General features: G+C 36.1%; 2 protein-coding genes across 2 annotated transcripts; both read left to right on the forward strand.

Moving 5' to 3' along the window:
- The first annotated feature begins 2,209 nt into the window (after nt 1-2,209).
- Nucleotides 2,210-12,471, forward strand: LOC128613187 (uncharacterized protein C14orf132). The gene is made up of 2 exons (XM_053633817.1): nt 2,210-2,803; nt 11,642-12,471. Exons 1-2 carry the CDS (start codon nt 2,777-2,779, stop codon nt 11,873-11,875), a joined length of 261 nt encoding a protein of 86 aa, XP_053489792.1. The 5' UTR covers nt 2,210-2,776; the 3' UTR covers nt 11,876-12,471.
- A 7,853-nt stretch (nt 12,472-20,324) lies between these two features.
- LOC128612670 (B2 bradykinin receptor-like) lies at nt 20,325-22,322 on the forward strand. Its single transcript, XM_053633011.1, has 2 exons — nt 20,325-20,504; nt 21,277-22,322. The coding sequence occupies exons 1-2, from the start codon at nt 20,359-20,361 to the stop codon at nt 22,271-22,273; spliced, it is 1,143 nt and encodes a 380-aa protein (XP_053488986.1). The 5' UTR covers nt 20,325-20,358; the 3' UTR covers nt 22,274-22,322.
- The last annotated feature ends 864 nt before the right edge of the window (nt 22,323-23,186 follow it).

The following is a 23,186-nucleotide window of genomic DNA, read 5'->3' on the forward strand; positions in this document are numbered from 1 at the left end:
GCATTATTTGAATGCCACAGCCTAAAGCCCTGTTCACACCGAGACGATTTTTGCAGCGTCTGTTTAATGCCACTCTGGGCGCTCTGTATTTTCTTTTTGCTGGGGAGAGGTGGAGCTTAGCCTGCCTTTTATCCAGCTGTCAGTGCTAGTGATGGGAATTTCAGATCATTTTACTGACTCAGATCTTTGAATATCGTTCAGCAAAATGAACTAATCTTTTTGCGAGGCATTTCGTTCATTTCAGCAGAATATAATTAAAATGTTACATGTTAAATTCCCCAACACATCTAGTACTTAATAAACTATAAAATAAACTACAGGCTAATGCAACCAAGCAAATTATCAGAAACAGAAATGATTAATTAATAGCTTAGCTTAGTGTTCAGGCTATGTAGTCTGTTAGTTCACCTCCCGATCAAAGTTCTTCTTTCTTTTGTCACGTCACATTTGTCACGTCTGTTTCCGGCGTCAGAAATTATTAGTTCACCTCTTCGGGCTCGAGTCATTCGTTCATCCTGTTTCCAGTACTGCATGGTGCATTGTCTATGGGGCGGTCACAGGAACAACGAATGACTCGAACCCGAAGACTCGAGAGGTCAACTAATCATTTCTGTTTCCGGTACAGAACCTATGGGGATGTTGATGCGCATGTGCGTTCAAAAATGAACGAATCACTCTCTGAGACAACTCGTTATTCCCGAGTCATATTAAAGATTTGTTAAAAATGAACGACACATCACAACAGATCAGTGTTGCCAACTTAGCGACTTTTCAGACCCCTTTTTTTGGGCCGGGGGGGGGCTAACGACAAATCTAGCGACTTTTTGGACAAACTCTCTCTGGGTCTGCTCTGTTCAGTGAGTGGCTGAGAGTCGGATATTTAACAGTGTCATGGATAAGGAGACACGCCCTTGTTCCCAATTTACATCATTCATATGGGAATGTTTTTAGACTGTAAGACGAATGTAATGCAACATGTTTTACATGTAAAATAGTCCACGTTATTACAGCCTAGTTCTCTTGTTCAAAGTAGTTATAGTGTTCAGAAACATTTTTTTTATCATTCATTTTTTATCATTCTGTCCGTTATATAGTTTTATGTCATAAGTTATTTTAAAAAATCATAAAAGTTATGAAAAGTATTTTTTTAAAAGTACAAAAACACAAAAGCAAAAATAATCTATCTATCTATCTATCTATCTGTTAAAAACAGATTATAGATTAGGTTACATATAGATATATTTTATATAGAATAGATCATCATCAGGCTATACCTGGTCTCCTCCAATATGGGGGGGGGGCATGCGACATGATAGGGGAGGCTGGGAAGGGGGGGGGGGGTTTCTTTAGTTATAAAAGGTTAAGAACCTCTGCTATAAATGATCTATTTGATTCTTTCAGTGTTGCTTTCTACACTAAACAGCATTGTATGTTTGTTTGTCTCTTCTCTGTAAATTTTGATTGATAGTCCATTGTATTTATTTTGCACCTGGCATATATATATATATATATATATATATATATATATATATATATATATGTGTGTGTGTGTGTGTGTGTGTGTGTGTGTGTGTGTGTGTATTCTTGACCTCCTATACAAATAGCTAAGTGCCCTATTATTGTGTCATTGTATTATCATATTGACCACAAAAAAGACTATTCATAGTCAACACTTCATCAAGGAACATTAACATTTTACTATAGTTGGCTTATACCCACACCCCACCCCCATCCCCCCAAAAAATAGATTTTAAAAAATAACATAATGTGTGTCTTCCCATAAGTATGTGAATGCTATTGCTGTGATTTTGATATAATTCAAATCATTGCTTATTTAAAAAAGAGTATATTGTTTAAAATTGAGTATTGTTACTGGACATGCACAAAACACATCCTCTCAAACTGGTTCCATGACTTTCAAAGATTTTCAACATGAATGTGAAGCTGACAAGTCTGCAGCAGTTATGTGATGCATATGTCACCATGAACCAGAACTTCACAGGAATGTTTCCGAAACCATGTGGAATACATGCCATTGAAGACATCAGTTGGTTGTGAGAGTGTGGTGTCTAATCCTGTAGGTCAAAATTCAAAAATAACCAGTATGTTGGGGAAAATAATGTGATTGTATTAAATAGGGTGGAAACGAGAGAGAGAGAGAGAGAGAGAGAGAGAGAGAGAGAGTAATGTATCAACTTAAAATATAAAAGATATATATAGAAGGGGAGAGGGGAAACAAAGAGTCTGAGACAGAGAAAGGGTTGGAGAGAGACAGGGAGAGAGAGACAGGGGAGAGAGGGGAGAGAGAGTAATGCATCAACTTAAAATATTTGTAAAAATGTAGAGAAGGAGGGAGGGAGAAACAAATAGTCTGAGACAGAGAAAGGGTTGGCGAGAGACAGGGAGAGAGAGAGAGTAATGCATCAACTTAAAATATTTGTAAAAATGTAGAGAGGGGGAGAGGGAGAAACAAATAGTCTGAGACAGAGAAAGGGTTGGCGAGAGACAGAGAGAGAGAGGGAGAGAGAGAGAGAGAAAGGGTCTCTCCACACGTGGCTGCTTTATTCTCTTCGTTTCATTTATTTATCTCTCCCGGTGAGTTTCAGGACTGTAAAATGTCCTCTCCGTGTAATATGTTTTAGTTTGTAAGAGTCTCGTCTCTCCAGTGAACTCGGTCCTCTCATGGTGCTCTGTCTCCACTCGGATAGCCTACATAGCGCCATTCAGGCGCATCTTCTTCCCTTCCTCACGGATCAACTGAACAAAAGTCGACAACATGGATCTTTCATTTATGGCTGCGCAGGTATGTAAAAACAACATATTTTCCATTTTTCTCCCAAAAAAAAAACGCGAACAGGTGCTATAAGTACTTAGCTACTAACTTTGTCCAGGGGAGGGAGGGCGTGGCCCATTTGCACGCGCAAACACATAGCACCTGTTATTAAAGGCCACAATTTGCAATAAACAGGGGTACTACATGTAAACTCCTACTGTCAAAGTCTTGCTTCATTTGATGTTGAAATGAATTATAGATTCATCGTTTCCAGTGTATAGTATTTATACAATAGGACAATACACTGGACCGGAGTCACTCTAGCAAAAAGCTCATTCAGCTCCTCTGCGTAATGAAAGGTCCATCAGTCCAGTAGGTCTAGTACAAACACATTGCTGTGCACGCCCTAAATGCCTTCCGCTGATCTGTAGCTGTCTACACGTGAACTGCACTTTAACATGGTTTATGTAAAAATCGCATGCCTTTTGCACGTGCAACGTTGGTTTTTAATGTTTAATTTTCTTTTCTTTGTATTTTTATTCATGGTCACCAGATCAACACTAATCATTTGTTTCCCCTTTGTTCCCCTTTGGAGTCCCATAATTTGATTCCACTGTATGCATTTTTAATAAAGGCTAATAAATCACTTCACTTCTGTTTCCAAATCCCCCACCCCCAATGTCCCATTGTCAACACCCCCAAATGATCACATGCAATATTAAATTAACTCCTACATTGTTGGATTAGTCCTTACATTGTCACGTAAACTGACCCTTAATGTGATGAATTTGCTCTCATTGTAACATGCTTTGTTTGATTAAACTTTTTGCTTTGTAGAATTAATGGCCGGAGGTTCAAAATAACATCTACAGTGTTTAGTTATATATTTAAATATAGATTTTTGAAAACACTATTGGACATAATTTGGCACTGGGGATTTTGTTGTGCTGTAAATTTCCTGAAACTCAAATAAAAGAAGTAAGTCAATACTGAATATGTAGGTGTCCTAAACGCCAATGTAAATGTGTTGGATGGAGGCCTAAATGTTCCCTTATAAAGGAATTCATATCTTGACTGGGCACAGAACCCAAGGACAGCACTTTCTCATCAATGTGAAGAGTCTAATGCAGGCTGAAGTTGATGCTTTCTGACAAAGTTACAAAGCTTATTTGGATAGTGCTGTTATCTTCTGGATAAAACCTGGACAAGAGAGAGATCTACATTGATTGACATTTAGAAACTTTTTAGGAATGATTGTAATGCCGGGGAAGTAGAGGCAGATGAAAGGAGGTACTTTGTAAGTAATCTTGTTATTTAGGCATTTCCAATCACCATATCATCATGGTGAGAGCACTGGTAGACAAGGTCACCAGAGGTGATTCTATACTCATTATGCAAACCAGTCCAGCAGAAGTAAAACCACAAACAATAAACACTAACAAACTAAGGGACTAGATTAACAGGGGAAACACTAACAGAGAAGCTACTTTAATTCCTTAAACAGTGACTATGTGTTTTCATCTTTGTGTGTGTGTGTGTGTGTGTGTGTGTGTGTGCAAATGTTAATGAGCTACTGTTTGCTGTTGTGCTTTTAATTTAAAACTATGTAAATGTGAAGCAACTTGGTCGATTCCTTAATCTATATGTAGTTCTGTATCTGTGAGCTGTCATATTATTTTTAGAGACTTCCGTAAATAAAAAATTAATCTTAATGATGACATTTGGATATATGACAGTTCCACAGAGAAATCTGTTATGTTTTACATCCTGGATTGCATTTCCTGAACTGTTTTTGGCAGACTCTAAATGTCAGTTATGTATTGTAGCATTATGTAATAGTGAGGAACATGCAATCAAATGAAAGATTTCACATAGCGAAATATGAAACAAGATTTTTACCATGACTCATGAGGTCAGTTGAAAACACTAAGCAGTGTGAGTGGTTTGTAATATGAGTTAAAGAAACATCTGATTCCCTGCTTAACTTCATTTTCTTGCTCCGTTTTACTAAATCTCTTATTTTATCTCTTATCTCCTATCCCTTGGCTCTCAAACAAAGATACAGAGAGACATAGAGATGGACAAAAATGGACAGAAACAGAATACATGTTATATGTGGCTGTGACAGGTGCAGATAGCAGGGAATGTCAAAAGGAAAACAAGCACATCGTTCCCTTGAGCTCAGTAGCATATTGCATAACATACTACAGTATAACATGTCGCATGTTCACAGTACAAAGCCACACTTCCTTTGGTGTAAGTACACTTTCCAGAGATTTTGTTTTTCAACAACAGCAACTTGATAATGGCTTGTTTCCATCAAAACCATGCCCTTAAACAGAAATTCAGTAGTAACCTCTAGTGAATTTTAGTCATAAATGTAGATCTTAGAGTAGAGTAGGACACAAAGTTTTCTGATAAACAGGCCATTTTAAGTAGAAGTCCTAGAAGGTGTAGTACTTTCAATCATTTGATTTTCAAAATTTTAAAGTGTTAACACACAGCTTAACAATCATTCCCTGGTAGTCCAAAGACTATTGATGATTTCTGTTTCTTTTAGTTTCTTAATAATTTACAGTGGTGCTTAGAGGTTTGTGAACCCTTTAGAATTGTCTGTATATCTGCATAAATATGACCTAAAACAGTTCCAGATTTTCACACTAGTCCTGAAAGTAGATAAAGAGAACCCAGTTAAACAATTGAGACAAAAATATTATACTTGCTCATTTATTTATTAAGGACAAAGATCCCATATTACATATCTGTGAGTGGCAAAAGTATGTGAACTTCAAGGATTATCAATTTAATTTGAAGATGAAATTAGAGTCAATTGTTTTCAGTAAATGGGATGACAATCACAGTGAGCACCCTATTTTATTTAAAGAACAAGGATCTATCAACGTCTGATCTTCACAAAACATGTTTGTGGAAGTGCAGGCCCGGACTGACCATCAGGAGCACTAGGAGATTTCCCAGTGGCCTGAAGACTGATTTGGCCTGCAGCCCTGCTGGTTTTTTAACACATTTATTTAACGATTATTATTTTATATTATTGGTGTCCGATGTACTGAACTGATCATTTCTGAATTCCACATTCAATAATAAATTGATTATAAATCATAAATAAATAAACCTCCGGTGAACAATTTTGAACAGAGTAATCAATACACAGAGCAAGGATGGAGAGGAAGCGGCCAGATGGAGAGGGAAAGGGCACACAAAAGGAAAGCCCTCCAAGAAGATGCAGCGAAATGTAGCAAAATTACTGACCTGTTCAGGGCTTCAAGTGCAGGTCACTCACATCTACTGTAGCTTTGTGTTCGCTAACTTAGTAATCAAGTATTAACCACAATTTCACTACTAGCAATAATGAATAACAATACTTTTTTCCTGTGTCATTCCACTTTATAACATATAACTTTATTTATGGACTTTAATGTTGTGATTTCTTTATATTTCCGGATTTCTTGAGTTAATACTGATGTCTGGTGAAAATTTCATACGAATAGTCTCATTGGAAATATATTTGCTGAAAAAAATGTTGACGCGTTCAATACTTATTTCCCCTACTGTATCTTTTAATTGAATGATGTGAAAAAGACTATGAAACCTTCAGCTTTGATCCAACAAAATCTCTTCTGCCCCTATTCCTAAACTTGCACAATGCATCTTGCAGCATGAGCAGACAAGGATTTACAATGGAGCCAACACTGACACTAAACAAATGGACAGCAACTTTTACTCAAACTTTTTTCTCAATTCGTGTATTTGCATTTAACGACCCCTTTAACAAAAACTTCTTGTAAAAGACACAATAAATAGCTTGTAGCTAATGTATAATAATAATATAAAGTAAACAGCACAAGAAATACTTTTGGTGTGCAATCATCAGTTGGACATTTGCACGTCTGGCTGTGCGACTTTTAACATCCAAAAGAAGAGCATCGTCTAAGTGCTGCAGAACACACAACACTCTTTTGTCTGCCTCCTTCACTTATCTAGAAGATCCGTTTTGCTGCTTAGCATGTTACCCTAGCAACAGGCTAGAGACAACTGTCTGTATGAAGAGCACTTTTAAAGGAATAGATGGGCATGTGGCACATTTAAAAGCAGTAAAAGCATTTACAGATTTGCATGAATGTGGTTTTACACTACTGTACTATTTACTACTGTCTGTGCCTCCTGTTTTATTGTTATTCAGAGTACGGTTCCATCATCAACATAAGATGATGGTTATAAGGCTGCTTGTTGTGTCATGTTTAGCATCTATGCATGCTAAAGACAGAGCTGGTGTAGCATATACTAAATAATCAAAACATAAACCAATGACAAAACAAGTAAAGCAATATGGTACCAGTTTACTTTATGGTTAAGCTGAAAAATGTTTGAGAAATAACACTGATTTAAAATACCCAAGTCCACTAGTAAAATTATTTGATTAAGCCAAAGGTTATTGTATACCCACGTTTCTCTCCGACGGACATTTTTTAAACAACACTGGTCTAAATCACCTGATTCAGCTGATGAAGAAATTGTTCTGACAGTGATAGTAAGAGTTTTTTCTTAAAAGAGAGCTTTATTCTTTCCACCATGTATACCATTCCTCCAGAATTTGACAGATGTATGTGCACATGTAGAAATTCAGACACTCAGAGAACCCTGAGCATAAGTTCTCTGTTTGAGAATCATCTTGCCCTTAAACCATGATGAATCCCATAGCCCAGAGGAATTACTACAGCTCAGTTCATGAATATTAGTAACAGAACCAGTGCCTGAATAATGCAGAGAAGGCAGAACACTTAGTGCTGAGAAGTTGCCTCAGTCCATGTACTGTGACAATGGCAGCAGTAGGATGCCAGCATTGTATTATATTAAGGTTGGCTCTGTAGGCATTGTGCATGAAATAATCCAAGTGACAGGCTTTAAATCTAAACAGCATTTTCACATTTGAGGTCCAACTAATACATGCTCACTTCATCATACATTATTTGAAAAGGCACAATGATACATAAAGAATTGTGTCCTCATCCATTTTACTGTTTATATTTTTTTCTTTTTATTCTATTCCTGAGATATTTTACTGTGTGTAGGAAAGCTGCCATTACCGTACATTTAAATCCCTTATCTGTGGCATGAATACAGTGGTTTGTTTTAGAAGTCCTGTATCCTAGCAACACATATTAGGGAATTGTTGGTATTGTTTATCATGTTTGGGGATGCTGATAAGTTTAGGTTATTTTTAAACAGGTACAGTTGTGCCCAAAAGTTTGCATACCCCTTGCAGAATCTGCTAAATCTTAATACTGTTAACAAAATAAGAGGGATCATAAAAATCCCATGTTGTTTTTTGTTTAGTACTGTCCTGAATAAGTGATTTCACATAACAGATGTTTACATAAGGTCCACAAGACAAGATAATAGCTGAATTTATAAAAATTACCCAATTCAAAAGTTTACATACCCTTCATTCTTAATACTGTGTGTTGTTACCTGGATGATCCACGACTGGTTTTTGTTTTGTGATAGTTGTTCATGAGTCCCTTGATTGACCTGAGCAGTGAAACTGCCCACTGTTCTTCAGAAAAATCCTCCAGGTCCTGCACATTCTTTGCTTTTCCAGCATCTTCTGCATATCCAACATTGGCTATATGATTTTGAGATCGATCTTTTCACACTGAGGACAACTGAGGGACTCATACCCAACTACTACATAAGGTGCAAACATTCACTGATGCTCAAGAAGGTAACACGGTACATTAAGAGCCAGGGGGATGTAAACCTTTGAACAGGATGATTGGTGTAAATTAGTATTTTGTCTTTTGGGAGACATGTAACTATCTTATATAGCATCTGAAGGGCAGTACTAAATGGAAAAAAAAGAAAGATCTTTAAACAAAATAATAACAATGTACACCGATCATCCTGTTCAAAGGTTTTCATCCCCATGGCTCTTAATGTATCGTGTTACCTTCATATACATCATCAACATCATATAGCCACTGTTGGAAAAGGGTCAAATATGCTGAATATGCTGGAAAAGTAAAGAATGTGCAGGACCTGGAGGATTTTTCTGACGGACAGTGGGCAGTTTAACTGCTCAGGTCAAACAAGGGACTCATGAACAACTATCACAAAGCAAAAAACAGTCTATTATAGTATTAAGAACCAAGGGTATGTAAACTTTTGAACGGGGTAATTTTTATAAATTCAGCTATTATCTTTTCTTGTGGAATATATGTAAATATCTATTATGTGAAATAGCTAATTCAGGACAGTACTAAACAAAACACAACATGGAATTTTTATGATCCCTCTTATTTGTTCACAGTATTAAGATTTAGCAGATTCTGCAAGGGGTATGAACACTTTTGGGCACAACTGTATTTCAGTACTTTCTTGTTAATATTTAGTTGATGGATTGTATAGTAGATGCTCCAGATAGTTTTACCATGGATTCAGATAGTGTGAGACATCAGTTAAACTTGGACAAATAAACTTTTGAATAATATAAAAATTAAAAACAAACAGCTCAAATACTAACGCTGTAATTTTAATTAATGTTAGAACATTACTTGTCATTAGACATATTTAAATTGATCTATTATATTCAGAGGGGGTGTGGTCAATCTTTAAAGGCAGATTATTCCTTGTTAGAGCATTTAAAGTTCTGTATTGTTCAGGTAAAGTGGGACAGCATTATATGTTTATTTGTCATATACAACCTAACAAACAATAATCTAACAAACTGCTATGCTTTGTAACAAGTAATTAGTTGTTTGTTTTTTTATTTAACAAGCACTTTTACTGTAGGCTGAAGCAACTTTGTTGATTGAAGTATCACAAATAATTATTTTTTTACTTCTGTTTTTGGTAAATGTAAAATCATCCAGTCTACTCTAAATTGCCCCTAGGTGTGAGTGAGTAAGAAGAAGAAGAAAAAGATTGAATGAATGAATGAATGAATGAATGAACTGTGTGAAATGTGATTCACTGTTTATACTGTATACCTGATATACTCCTTTGCCTAAGCAAATTTTACAGCAAAGACAAGTAAAAGAGAAAAAGTGGGATACCACTTCCAGTAAAAGCATTACAAGAGCCTTAAAAGCACTGGAAATTTCAATGTCTGGGTCTGCTCTCTTACATAATTGCTCAGGTGCTTCGGGATGGCCACACAGGGCTTTAATTACTTCCATTACTGTTTGGCCACTCACCCATTTCTTGAGACAGCCTCATTATGTAAGTCCAGGATAGAACAGTTTACATTTCATTAGTAAAGTATTGTTTTCTATATATCACAAAAAAGCTAAAGCCAAAGATAAAATGTATTTATGTTATTTCACTAATAAGTAAATTAAGTGATAAATTCTAAAAGAAACAAATGATCACTTTTCAGAGACTTGTGTTGTAACATCAGCAGAGTGAAGTGGCTAAGTGGCTGAGAAACAAGCAGTCTACAATGTGATGCTATTACCTGGACATACTTTTCAATTTGGAATAAATATAAGTAATTATATTTAATTCACAGTCTCGTGCACCACGTACCCTACAACAGCAATTATTGTTGTCAGAAATCTATACATATCAATGCATTAGTCGATGTTCGTTATGTAAAACCATGCTTTATGGCACATTAACTATTAGTTACAGATAATGCAGGTATCATAATCATATTACATTTTCCTAATGGCTCTTTATTTAGACTATCCTAAAGAAGCCCCCTGTAGTGACTAATTCCCAGTTCTGCAGATGGATTTCACATCTTTCTGCAACAAAATGTGCTTATTCAAAAGTAATAATTTTGTAGATATATAAAAAAATAAATAAATAAAAAAACAATGAAAAGCATAATGCATAGTTGTATAGACTGTAGGCTAATGGTATTGTGACTGTCTGTTTTGACTCCTCTGTTTTCTTTCCCTTTTTCCTTTTTTTTTTTACATATTAAATCCTGGCCATAAGTCATAAAACTATAAAATAATAATAAAAAAAAAGATTACAAGTAACCTGCAAAGGACACTACCATCTTTTCATGCCATGAATTTAAATGTAAGGATGAGTCATCCAATTGCATGCCAAAAAACATTTTAGAGTCTTTGCATAATTTGGACTTAAACCTGTCATCCAGTTACTCCCAGGTTAGGCTCACATCTCTTTCCATCATGCTATGAAACTACAGGTTGAGTCATGGTTTCTACTATATGTATCTGTACATCACCTTTCATGCCTCAAAGGTATTTTAGCTTTGTGTGGAGACTCCCACTCATACCATAAGTACAGTGGAAACGAATATATCCTTGTGGTCTTTCACTGAGCCTTCCTTGGACTGTAATTGTCTTAAATAAATCACTTTAACTTTCCCCTTTTTAAATAGTCATTACACAATAATTAAGCATAAGGTCACACCACTGGTCTTGCCTGTGTGAAAATATACATGAGGGATATAATAAAAATCTGTTCCAATTTGGAAACAATTCTATGATGTGATTTAGAGAAGCTTAAATAATCAATTTAATAAGGATATGCAAATGCTTTGGGAAGCATGGTCACAGGAAATGTATTATTTTCTAAATGGAGAGAGCGCTTGCCAATAAAATGACTGGTTCTCAAAATGTGTCCTTCACTTAATGTGGTCTGGCTTGTTAATTGCATTCGGAGTTAAATAGACTTTTAGCTCTGTAACCTCACAGATTTATGAATAAATTTAGTAGATAGACTAAAACTATGTCTCTCTATCGCATATTTTATCATGAATTGCATATTCTATGTACCAGAACCTAAGCTCTTCTATAAAATGAATTTAATGAAGCTTTTCTGGAGGTTTACCACACTTTATTGGTTTAAAGTGTTGACTTTTCTTTCATGCAGATCCCGGTTATGACAGGAGCATTCATGGACTCATCACCCAATGATGACTACAGTGCTGATCATTCCCTCTTCAACTCATCTGCCAGTGTCAATGCAGCTCCTATGACCTTAGTTCAGACTCAACACGATGAGCAGCAGCATGTCTCCACTGATGCTATATGGCTGTGGATCGCCATCATTGCCACCATTGGGAACATTGTGGTGGTCGGAGTGGTTTACGCATTCACTTTCTGATCCTTCTGACTGTAGAAACTGTAGAGGTGCTGGTTATTCTGATAATCCTTTGGTTCATGAATAACCAACATTTGCACATAACACTTTCCCTTCTACAACTTTATCTGGAAGCTTACACTTCAATAAGCTTTTTTGTTTATTCTGAAGATGTTCAAATGGATTAACTAGCTTTAAGTGATGAACCTACTTCAATATCCCTGAAGACCTTAAAAGCAATTAAGAGGAGTGTTCTTTAATTATTTGGATGACAGGGCAACAAGTCTTTAAACATTAAAGGGAGTTAGGGTGTGTATGTACACACACACACACACACACACACACACACACACACACACACACACACACACACACAAAGAAAGTGTTTTGTATATAAATTAGCAACACTACAGCTATCATAACACTTGTCTAGGTGTTATGATAAAATATGAATGTCTTATATATAAAAACTGTTTTATAGTTACATATTTACTTCTGTATAACATCCAGCTATATTACTTTGTATAAGGCTATATGTTTTAAAAAAAAACAGTCCAGTTGATTGAAGTCAAACAGTAGAAAAAACTAAATATTTTTGCATCAGGTAGTGTTTTTCTATGCATCTGTCCATATTACAGAGTTCCTTATTCCAGAATCCCATTTCTGTGTTGAAATCTGCTGTGCGAATACTGTTGTTGCTATGGTGATTAATCCTCTCTAATTAAGGACATGAAATGACTCTTCTCCAACAAGGAAAAGAGAGCTCCAGATGATGGTGCCCTAGCTGTTGACCCTCTTTTTTTTTTACCCAGCTGTTTTCCTTCTTCTGGATGAGGAGAATTATCCAGGGAACAAGCCATAAGCAATTCAATTATAGTGCTACTTTTAAATGAGTTGCCATGGAGAAGGTTAGATGGGGTGCATAGACAGGGCACTAAAATGCCTCCACAGAGCTTTGGTTCTCTAATAGGCTCCCATATGTAAACTGTTACAGCAGAATAGTCAGATCTGTAATCCTAAGCCTATAAGAAAAAGCAAAATGTATTTAAATATATTGAAGTCTTTAAATGCAGTTCCACCAAATCACAATATACAGTTATGGTAACATAGAGGTAATGTTCCCAACACTGTTTAAATAGTAATGGACTTTAATCATGAAGGAAATTATGATTATGACTGATTTGAAAATTAAATTGAGTTATTAGGATTTCTTTTCTGGAGGCCACCCGCTAATCAGCCTACATTTTGCCTAATAAATGATGCACTTGTGAAACCATGGCTGTTATTATTGATTTACCGCTATTCTTCAGCTATTATTCAGTGACCTTTGATGTTTTTGCATCATTCTCATGAATAATAGACAGCTTAGTTTAAAGCAATCCTCATGATTTTCATACTGATAAGTTCAGAATGTGGACTAAAACATGGAACCTGCCAAGACGCACCTTTACATTACTTTCTGTCCTCAGCCTGACAGTTCAGCACAGACAGTTTCAATATGCTAATGTGGGTCAGTGTTTTTGGACACATTCTGTCAGCTCGGATCTACGCCACTGACAATGTGGAGTTTCTCCTGAGCCATAGCAATCCTTTACAACTGTTGAATCATAATGTAATTCATATCAGGTTACCTGCAAGCTGACTGGATTGGCTAAGTTGAGAAAAACTTATTAAACCTGAAAACCTCTTAGTAATGCTTAATAATGTTCTGCATTATACTTAATGCTGTCAATATAAACTGTATATTAATGTTTAATGGAGATGTATGTAACTGATTGGTAGTCTGTTCAAAATATTTAGTTCTATATTTATTTGTAGTCTCTGCTCACAGCTGTATCTTGTATCACACTACTGCTCTCAGATGGTAACCACCCACACTGCCTCAACATGTCAGAGCTTAGACTACAATTCAGACCATACTTCTACATACTTTTGCATAAAACTTGTCTCTTATTTCCAGAGGTGAGTAGTAATGTGCTACATTTACTTCATTACATTTACTTGAGTAACTTTTTGGGGGGGAAAATTTACTTTTAAGAGTAGGTTTAACTGACCATACTTATACACCTACTCAAGTTCATTTTTAATCACAGAAATGTACTTTTACTTTGCTACATTCGGTGGCGTTCCTCCGTTACTGCTAAATGTTAATGAATAAATGTAGTTTTAATAATTTGTTAATATCACGTATAATGAGGTCACGAGTCTCACGATACACTGCAGTGGTCTGAATGTGGATGCAAAAACCTCTCTCTATCTATCTATCTATCTATCAATCTCTCTCTCTCGCTCTCTCGCCACATACTTTATCTTCTGTTCTGTTCGATAGTCTGTTCTTTTGTTCTCTGTTGTCTTGTTTAAATGCAGATCCTGACAAGATGGTGTTGTTAACATATGAAAATAAAGACAGTCAACTGTTGGGAAAATGTTTGTTTTTTGGGTTGTGTGAGACTTTGTGTTGAAAATGACAGGTTGTGTTTTATTGTACCCATCACAGGACTGGGATTTGCTGCTTCATCTTGAACCCATGTTTTATATCATATAAACAGAACAGACAGACTTTCAAGGACAGGTGTGACTTATAGTTCTCCATGTAGTCTGAAATTCATGATTTTCCATTCATTTTCTTCAGATCTCAAGTAACTAGTAACTTGCTACTTGAGTAGTCTTCTCACTGGATACTTTATTACACTTACTCGAGTAATTATTAACATTATTACTTTTACTGTTACTTGTGTAATTATTTTTATAAGTAGTTTTACTTGTACTTGAGTAAACTTTTTGATACTCTACCCACATCTGCTTATTTCTCAGCCAGTAACACATAAAATAGTGCTTTTTTAACCTTAGCGGTTCTACAAAGCGCTTTACACTGTCTCATTCACCCATTCACACACACACACACACTCACACACAAATGGTAGCAGAGCTTCCATACAAGGCGCTAGCTTACCATCGAGAGCAACTTGGGGTTCAGTGTCTTGCCCAAGGACACTTCGGCATGTGGAGTCATGTGGGCCAGGAATCGAACCACCCTAGGATTAGTGGACAACCCGCTCTACCACCTGCCCACCTGGACTGTTGACACAAGGCAGGATGGGTACATGGATTCTTGCTGTTGGCACAAAATTCTGACCCTCCCATCTTTGTGCCTCAGCAAAAATCGAGATTCAGGCTACGTTTTTCCAGTCCTTGACTGTCCACTTTTGGTGAGCTTGTGCCCACTGCAGCCTCAGCTTTTGGTTCTTGGCTGATAGAAGTGGAACCCAATGTGGTCTTCTGCTGTTGCAGCCCATACACCTCAAAGTTTGATGTATTGTACATTCTGAGATGTTTTTTGCTCACCACAATTATACAGAGATTATCTGAGTTACTGTAGCCTTTCTGTGAGCTAAATCCAGTCTGGCCATTCTCTGTTGACCTCTCTCATCAACAAGGCATTTTCATCCACAGAACTGCCAATCACTGGATGTTTTTTTTTTATTGCACCATTCTGAATAAACTCTAGAAGCTGCTGTGCAGGAGAATCCCAAGAGATCACCAGTTATAGAAATACTCAAACCTGACACCAACAATCATGCCATGGTCAAAATAGATACACTGATACATAGCAACACCTCTTATAAATAATAGCTAATGAGAAGTAGCAAATGATTAATTCCTGTGAAAGTAAACAAATTTAAATTTTCTTTAATAAGAGTGTACTTTGCCCAGTACATCTTTATATTTTGGGAATTTGTTTTGTGTTTTATTTTAATCCACAGCATGTCAGACAGGACACTGGCAGAAAACTGCAAACAACATATTGTATCCTGTCCTAAAGAATGCATGAATGAGCTGCACTACTATTTATGTGTAGTTTTTGATTTGTTATGTTTCAGTAATTTCTTCATCTTCATCATTTAATTGCTTTATCTTGCTCAGAGTGACAATAAACTGGAGAACCCAATTACAGGGAGAACCCACAAAACTCCACACAGACAATAACTCTAGCTCAGGATCAAACCAGCGACCCAGTATCTTTGAAGCAGCAACACTACCCAAGCCACCATTGCGCCACTAATTTTTACATTTTCTTTTTATTTATTTACATCTATATTTATATGGTGTGCACTAGTCCCTTTCTAGCCACAAGAGGGCACTAAAATATAAAGAATGTAAACAGGATGCCGCTCTCAAAGTAAGGTTTGTCATTTTTCCAATTTTTCTCACATCACACCACAAGAATTCTGGCTCAGTTTTAGTTTAGATTCACTTATTTAGACGCAAGCCAAAGTGTCTACTTTGGGCTATTAGGACAGAATTTCTGTAAACTATGATGACCTTAGCATTATTTACATAACTTCTTAATGTTACTTTGGACAAAGTCGTCAGCGGAAATATGAACATTGATGATGTGTTCGTGTACTTATATGAGTACAAACATCACAACTCAACATTTCACTAGTAAATAGTCATAATAATTTTCCTTTACATACACTCATGACATTCCTCTTTTATTCAGCAAAAGTGAATGAAGTGTTCAACAATGTGTTCAAATACATGGAAGGATATACTGTACTGTACATACCAAATATTCTTAATCACACTTTGTATTTATCTAAAATTAAAATATTCATGTAATCATAATTTTTTGTATGTAAATAACATGCTAGTGCTATTACACTACCTCATATCAAAAACATATTTATATTATTGGCCAGTAGCTCATATAGTACTAGGATACTTTGTTCTCCAGAGCTGGTCTGCTTCTGTATGTTGCTAAATCCATTTTGCTGATTTTTGTTCTGTCTACACTTGTGGCAGCAGTCAGCAGAGCCCCATAACTCACCCCAGTGGTGGCACCTAGAAAGCTGAGAGACATAATAGTCCGGTTCAGTGGCAACATAATTTGTGTTAGGAAACACAATAACATAGAGCAGTAACAACCATCTTACTACAGACAGAAATAAAGCCTTTCTGTCATACCTTTTACAAGAAACAATTGAATTAATTGGAACATTGAATAGATATCTATGGAAAGTTATAGTTATCTACCTTTTGGGCTTTAAATGCAGATTTATGCAGATTCAGTGCAGAATTATAATTGATTTTCACCTTACTTTTTTTCTAGTTTGTTTTTTCAGGGTTGTGTTATGTAGCCATACTTAGGTGCCATGCGTCACCATGTTTGGAAAGTGCACCCATCTGAGGTTTCCTGTGTAAACATGGGGACAGTTCACTGTTTGGAATGGAAAGTTATGGTGTCCCTCAAGGCTTGCCAGAGCTAACTACCCATTATTTGCTAGACCTAGATTTTAAAAATATATACTTATGTGAGGACACACAGACACCATGTCTGCTATAAGTAGATGCAGAATGGGCTAATTTCTGTCTTTGAGTGGTATGGAAACCTTCTGAGTTCCACAGCAAATATCCAGATCAGAAAACACACATGCTGTGTGCATTTCCTTCATTTAAAAAAGGGAAAAAGTGCTTTCATTGTTTGAATAGTATTGTTGTTTTATATTTGTCTTCCTATGACTAAGAGTCACTGTGTCAAGTGTTTACTTCCCACCTGACACTAAAATAAAAGCATATGTCACCATATGCAAACAAAAGTCATTAACCTGTTAATGGTTGCTACGTCACTAGTCTAAAAAGGTTTATATTCTCTTCTATACTACACATAAACACCATATGGCAATTGGCAAAACATAGAAAATGCACACAAAATAAATTAATACATGTAAAGCTAAGAACCAGTGAGTGCATACCATTTCCTTGGTAAGAGAGAATTCTAATTATCATTACTACTGTTTATGCTTTCACAAAGTAACTGTATAGTATAACTGTTATGATAATGGGCATCACAGTGGTGCAGTGGGTAGCCTCACAGCTCCAGGGTTGGGGAATCGATCCTGAGCTGTAGTTACTAGTTTTGTGGAGTTTTGCATTCTCTCTTTTTCGGTGTGGGTTTTCTCTTTGTATACTGGTTCCCTCCAACATGTGTTTTATGCCCTGGATTGGACTGGTATCCCATTCATGGTTTATTCCTACTTTGTACCAAGTGTTTCCAAGACAGTTCTCACTGTGCTGCCACACTGATCAGTGTAAGGTGACTACTGAATGTGAATTAATGAATTTTTCACTAATTCAGTTAAGCTCATTTTAGCAAATAAAGCAATCATCCAGTGATATATCACACAACTTCCAAAAGAAAAGCCACATAATATCCTTAGGAGCTTCAATGGTGCCACTGAAGGGCATGTGCTTAAGCAGTAATGTTTGCATGAATATGTACGTAGCAAAGTAACATTTGTCTATTATATTATCTAGTCAGTTTCAAAGTAAAAGTTGATGCAAGAGCTAAAACCATAAGCTAGTCAAAGAAATGTGCCAAAGAAAGTTCTGTGCAAGCCCATTCTTCTGGACATTCTACATAGGAGGTCCTCCTGGTTGGCTCCTGCCATTTGACAATTAGACTGGGGGTGGTATTCTGAGATCAAATGAAAACCTCCAACATGTCCATAAACATCATTCAGACCTAAGATGTGAACTATGTCCTCAAGTATGCCAAAATATCTAAATACTTTTAATAATAACTCTGTAGTGCTGGAAGAGGGATTAGTTGCAGGGATTTGGAGAACTAATCTAAACAGATAGATTATTAATATATATTGATGGAACAGGGTGTCAACTTTGATGTTCTTAGAATTCAGGCAGTAAGCCATGGCAAAATTTAAGCAGGAGAAAAACTCATCTGGCTTTTCTGAGCATAATTAAGTTATAAGTAACGTTAAGGAATAAGTAACTGTAATTATTATAGATGATGAAAAGTTAGTTGGCTTCCTCGAACCAGCGACAACACTGTGGTCACTGACAATGACCACTTACACTATGGATTCATACCTGAGAACCCCTTCTTGGCATATGAGAAAGGTATTCAGGGGAAATGAAAAAAGTGGGCACACATTTTCATTTTTACATTTATTTTTTCAGAATTCTCTGGACACTTTGTTTAACATACTGAATTCATCAAAGGAATTTGAATAGCCTAGAATGCTGTCAGTGTAGGAAATCACAAATTCCATGCATGTCTCTGTGTACATCATTTACAAATTCTTGGAAAATGTAGGGAGTATTGAACAATCCATATGGCATAATCAAATATTCAAACAATATAGAACAATGGGCAAGGTTTCAGGTTTTGAGCAAATAGACTTAGCTAGACTAATCCAAAGAGAAGAAAACAAGATCAAGCCAAAATAATAGTCAGACCAACACTCAGACACCTAGGTTTTGCAACATTGCATACAGTAAATGCTTTTGTACTGAGACTTAGGGCAGAGTGTTTGAGCATTGAAGAATTTATAGAGGTACTCTGTTGGTGAGACACATTCATTGTGGATCATAGGCATATGGATATATGGTTATTCAATTGCTGAGTGCACAAGAAAACAACTGTAAACGTATTTAAATTAGAAGTTAATTGCCTTTTTCTAAGTGGAAACTCTAGAGAGAAGCCTAATGAGGGAAAATCTGAGAGAATGCTTTTATCCAAATATACAGACCATGAGTACTAAGATATAATAACTGTTCGATAATGGCAATTAGCTGGATACACAAAACATGAGTACATCTCAAAGACAGTTAAGTGGTCACACAAGGACTTTGTGGTCAATAATGACACTAATGAGCATTCTGTGGAAGTGGAAATCCAGGCGAGTCAATTCACAAAATAAATAAATAATCAATTCTTTATTAAAATAAAAAAAAACTTATTATAATAATAATTTTAAAAAACCTGTTCACAATGATGAGTAGTATATGCTGCCATTAAACTACATTGTAACAAAATTGTATATTTTATCTGCTGAAGAAGTAGCAAAGCAGGTTGGTCATGTAATATATTGCATTAGTCATCCTTTCAGAATTAAATATTTGTTTTATTCAACCTGTATGGGGGACACTTATTTTTGTACATGCCAGAATCTGTAGAAAAACATCATAAATCAATAAAATCTAGTTTAAAGTTTAAATAATGTGAGAATTCTTCAGGCTTACTACCTGTTCCTAACAGATCCTTACAGATCCAAGCAGATACATTTTTAATCTTTTTTATCTGTCTCCACACTTTTCCCATTCAGTTTTGGTCAAGGTTTTTTATTCTAATGCCATAGTAAAGTCAGTGGTGCTCATTGTGGATACAGGTGATTTCCTTCACTATATTGTCATTAATTTGTATAAAGCAGTTAATCTCAACAACTTCTTTTTCATCTCACAAATATTTATGATTGCAACAGTTGGAGCGTTGGTGGATATCTAAACATTTAATTCATCCATGAATTAAAATACAGACCTAAGCCATTATACAAGTAATCTTTCAAGGCCAACAAAAACAGTAAAGAAACACAGACATTGAATAAAAAATTCTGACTATATTTTGCTTGGGGGGGGGGGGATTTCTTTTTCTACTTTGGTCCAGGAAACTGTGAATAAAGGGAAGAGGAGGGAAATGATTCGGAATGACGACTTTAAGATCCAGCTCACTGTATTTTAAAGCAGTCAGACATGTGGTATGCATAGTAGAGCAGGAGGGAAAGTGGCAGCAAATTGGCAGAGGAAAACAGCACATCTGGATTGATTTTCGGAGCGATTCCACTCAGACGAGGTATGTACAGATTTTGTGTCCCATAGCCTTGAAGGAAATAGGGAAGTAAGAAGTGACTACCTTTAGGCAGGTATAATGTACTATGGTTTTGATAATAATTTTTTAGCAATTAATATTGCTGAATGAATAATTTCTGTCAACACTAAGCAAACTTGAATTCTAATTTAATAACTATAAAAGTTGAAGAAGTGGCCTACTAAATAGGGAATGTTTCTGATCTCTGGACTTTAATAGCTTTTTATTTAGTTCTTCAACACTGATGTTGATATTATGTTAAACAAGTATTAAATAATTCTATACTGCAATTTTTTCATGATGCTGACACTGTTGCATTGGTAACAGTAACACAAAATTCTATTTTAAAAAAAAATAGTAAACCAAAAATTGACCATCAAGCTCTGGCCATCCAGGACATAAAAATTACATTTAGCAGAGCAGGTGATGTCTACTGCTTATATAAGGCTAAAACTATTATTACACTATTGTGTGTGCATGTAGTTTGGCAATTCTCATTTTCCTTCCTTTGCATCTTCCATTTTTTTAATCATTTCCTCTCCAGAGACTGTTAATTTGTTTACTTCAACTTGAAACAGAATTGTGGTTGTGATAAAGTTTCTGAACACGATATGATAGAATTGGTGTTTATAGTGTAAGTAAAGAACCACAATTAAGAACAATGCCTGAGTTACTTATCAGTTATATTAATGTGTTCTAAGAGGCTAGCTAAATTTAACCAAAAAAAATTCACAAAAGAAACAACCTCTCTTGACAGCTACCAAATGGAGCCAGAAATCCCAGGAACAACACCCTCAGCTTTTCCCACCAGTCTCGCAAATCATAGCCTGTGTCCTGAATCAGAGGCATGGGATTGGTTGTACACCATGCAGCCAGTATACATGTTTGTCATCTGTGTGCTAGGAATCCTGGGAAATGTCTTTGTCCTGCTAGTATTTTGCCTGCACAAGAAAGCCTGCTCTGTGGCAGAGATATACCTGGGTAACCTGGCTGCAGCTGACCTTCTTCTATCATCTTGCCTACCTTTCTGGGCCATCAATGTGGCCAGTGGTTTCAACTGGCATTTTGGCTCACTCATGTGTCGTTTGGTAAATACTGGCATCAAAATGAACATGTACTGCAGCGTCTACTTCCTGGTAATGGTGAGCATTGACCGCTATCTGGCTCTGGTGTTTGCTCTGACTTATGGCAGAATGCGGCGGCCGTGGTATGCTAAGCTGAGCTGCTTGGCTGTGTGGATTCTGGGAATCATCCTGAGTGTCCCGACACTTACCTTCAGGGAGGTAAAGTTCATCTCAGAGTACTCGGTAACTGCTTGCATTCTGAGCTACCCCAGCTACACAGCGGAACTGGCCTGTGACATTCTGCTTGTCCTGCTGGGCTTCATCATACCTGTCACTGTCATTTCCTACTGCACATGCAAGATCATACAAGCATTACACTGGCAAGTAATGGAAAGGTTCAATTCAGTAAATAAAGAGAGGAAAGCTACAGTGCTGGTGCTGGCTGTTCTTCTGGCATTTCTGCTGTGTTGGGTTCCTTTTCACCTGGTAACCATTTTAGATATCCTGATGAGAATTGAGGTATTAAGTGGGTGTGCACTAGAAAATGCTCTGGATATCTGTAACCAAATATTCACATATTTGGCACTGAGCAACAGCATACTCAATCCAATCCTCTATGTGATAGTTGGCAAAAACTTCAGAAAGAAAGTAAAGGAGCTCCATTCATCAACACGGAAAACATTTGCATGATAAAAAAGCAAACAATTTAAGTCACTGAACAGATGAAATAAGCATTTGTTATAAAATATATAACCGAAGCCTGTGACCAATGTCATTTATATTTCTCAAAGAAATATCCTGATGTTTAACAGCTTTTGTATTTGTATGTGTTATCAAAAATGTGTATTATTATGTATCAAATGCAGTAGCAACAATACTACATAATATATAAGGATCCATACTAATATACTTACTATCACGCTAGTTAAAACATGACAGTAGTTAACACTGTGTGTTAGGGCAATATTCAGATATATTTCAGTTTCATATGAGGATTTCTTTAACAGTTAAAAATAATTGTGTCAGTTCTATAATGTTTTCTGAAACAATACATATACACTGAATAAATGTTTTGTTAATTGATTAATATAGTAGTTATTGATAGCTTGCTTATGGATTTAACTGTATTATAATAATAATAATAATGAAGAAGAAATTGTTTATATCTTATTTATCTTTACTCTGTAAATGAGGAGTGTCATAAATAAATGATATATTATGTGATTTCTAGTGTGCTTAAATATGTATTATATGTGGCAGGATGTAATCATACACAACAAAGAGGTGACAAATTGCAGTCCCTTGTTACTGTCACTGTTACCAAGGGATGGGGGGGATAATAACTGTAATATATTAACAATAAATAATTACAGATTATAACTGTTTTCAGAATATTATATTTTCAAAATATTTCGGTAATGGTGTCTTATGTAACCTACAGTGGCAAAATCACACTGGTGTCTGAAACAGTTCCTAAGTGCCCTGGAGTGAAAAGTCTTCAAAGTGATTTTCCAGAAAATAAAGGGTGGGATAAACTGAATAATGTGTCACAGTCTCGCCACTTCTGGAAAGAGTGGTGTGGCTTATGTTTTTCCTAAGGCTG

Source organism: Ictalurus furcatus, chromosome 9, assembly GCF_023375685.1.
Source record: "Ictalurus furcatus strain D&B chromosome 9, Billie_1.0, whole genome shotgun sequence".
NCBI lineage: Eukaryota > Metazoa > Chordata > Actinopteri > Siluriformes > Ictaluridae > Ictalurus > Ictalurus furcatus.

Coding starts and splice junctions, on each gene's coding strand:
- LOC128613187 (XM_053633817.1), top strand. CDS start 2,777: ATGGATCTTTCATTTATGGCTGCGCAG. Junction 2,804..11,641: donor TTTCATTTATGGCTGCGCAG/GTATGTAAAAAC, acceptor TCTTTCATGCAG/ATCCCGGTTATGACAGGAGC.
- LOC128612670 (XM_053633011.1), top strand. CDS start 20,359: ATGACGACTTTAAGATCCAGCTCACTGTATTTTAAAGCAGTCAGACAT. Junction 20,505..21,276: donor AGCGATTCCACTCAGACGAG/GTATGTACAGAT, acceptor CTCTCTTGACAG/CTACCAAATGGAGCCAGAAA.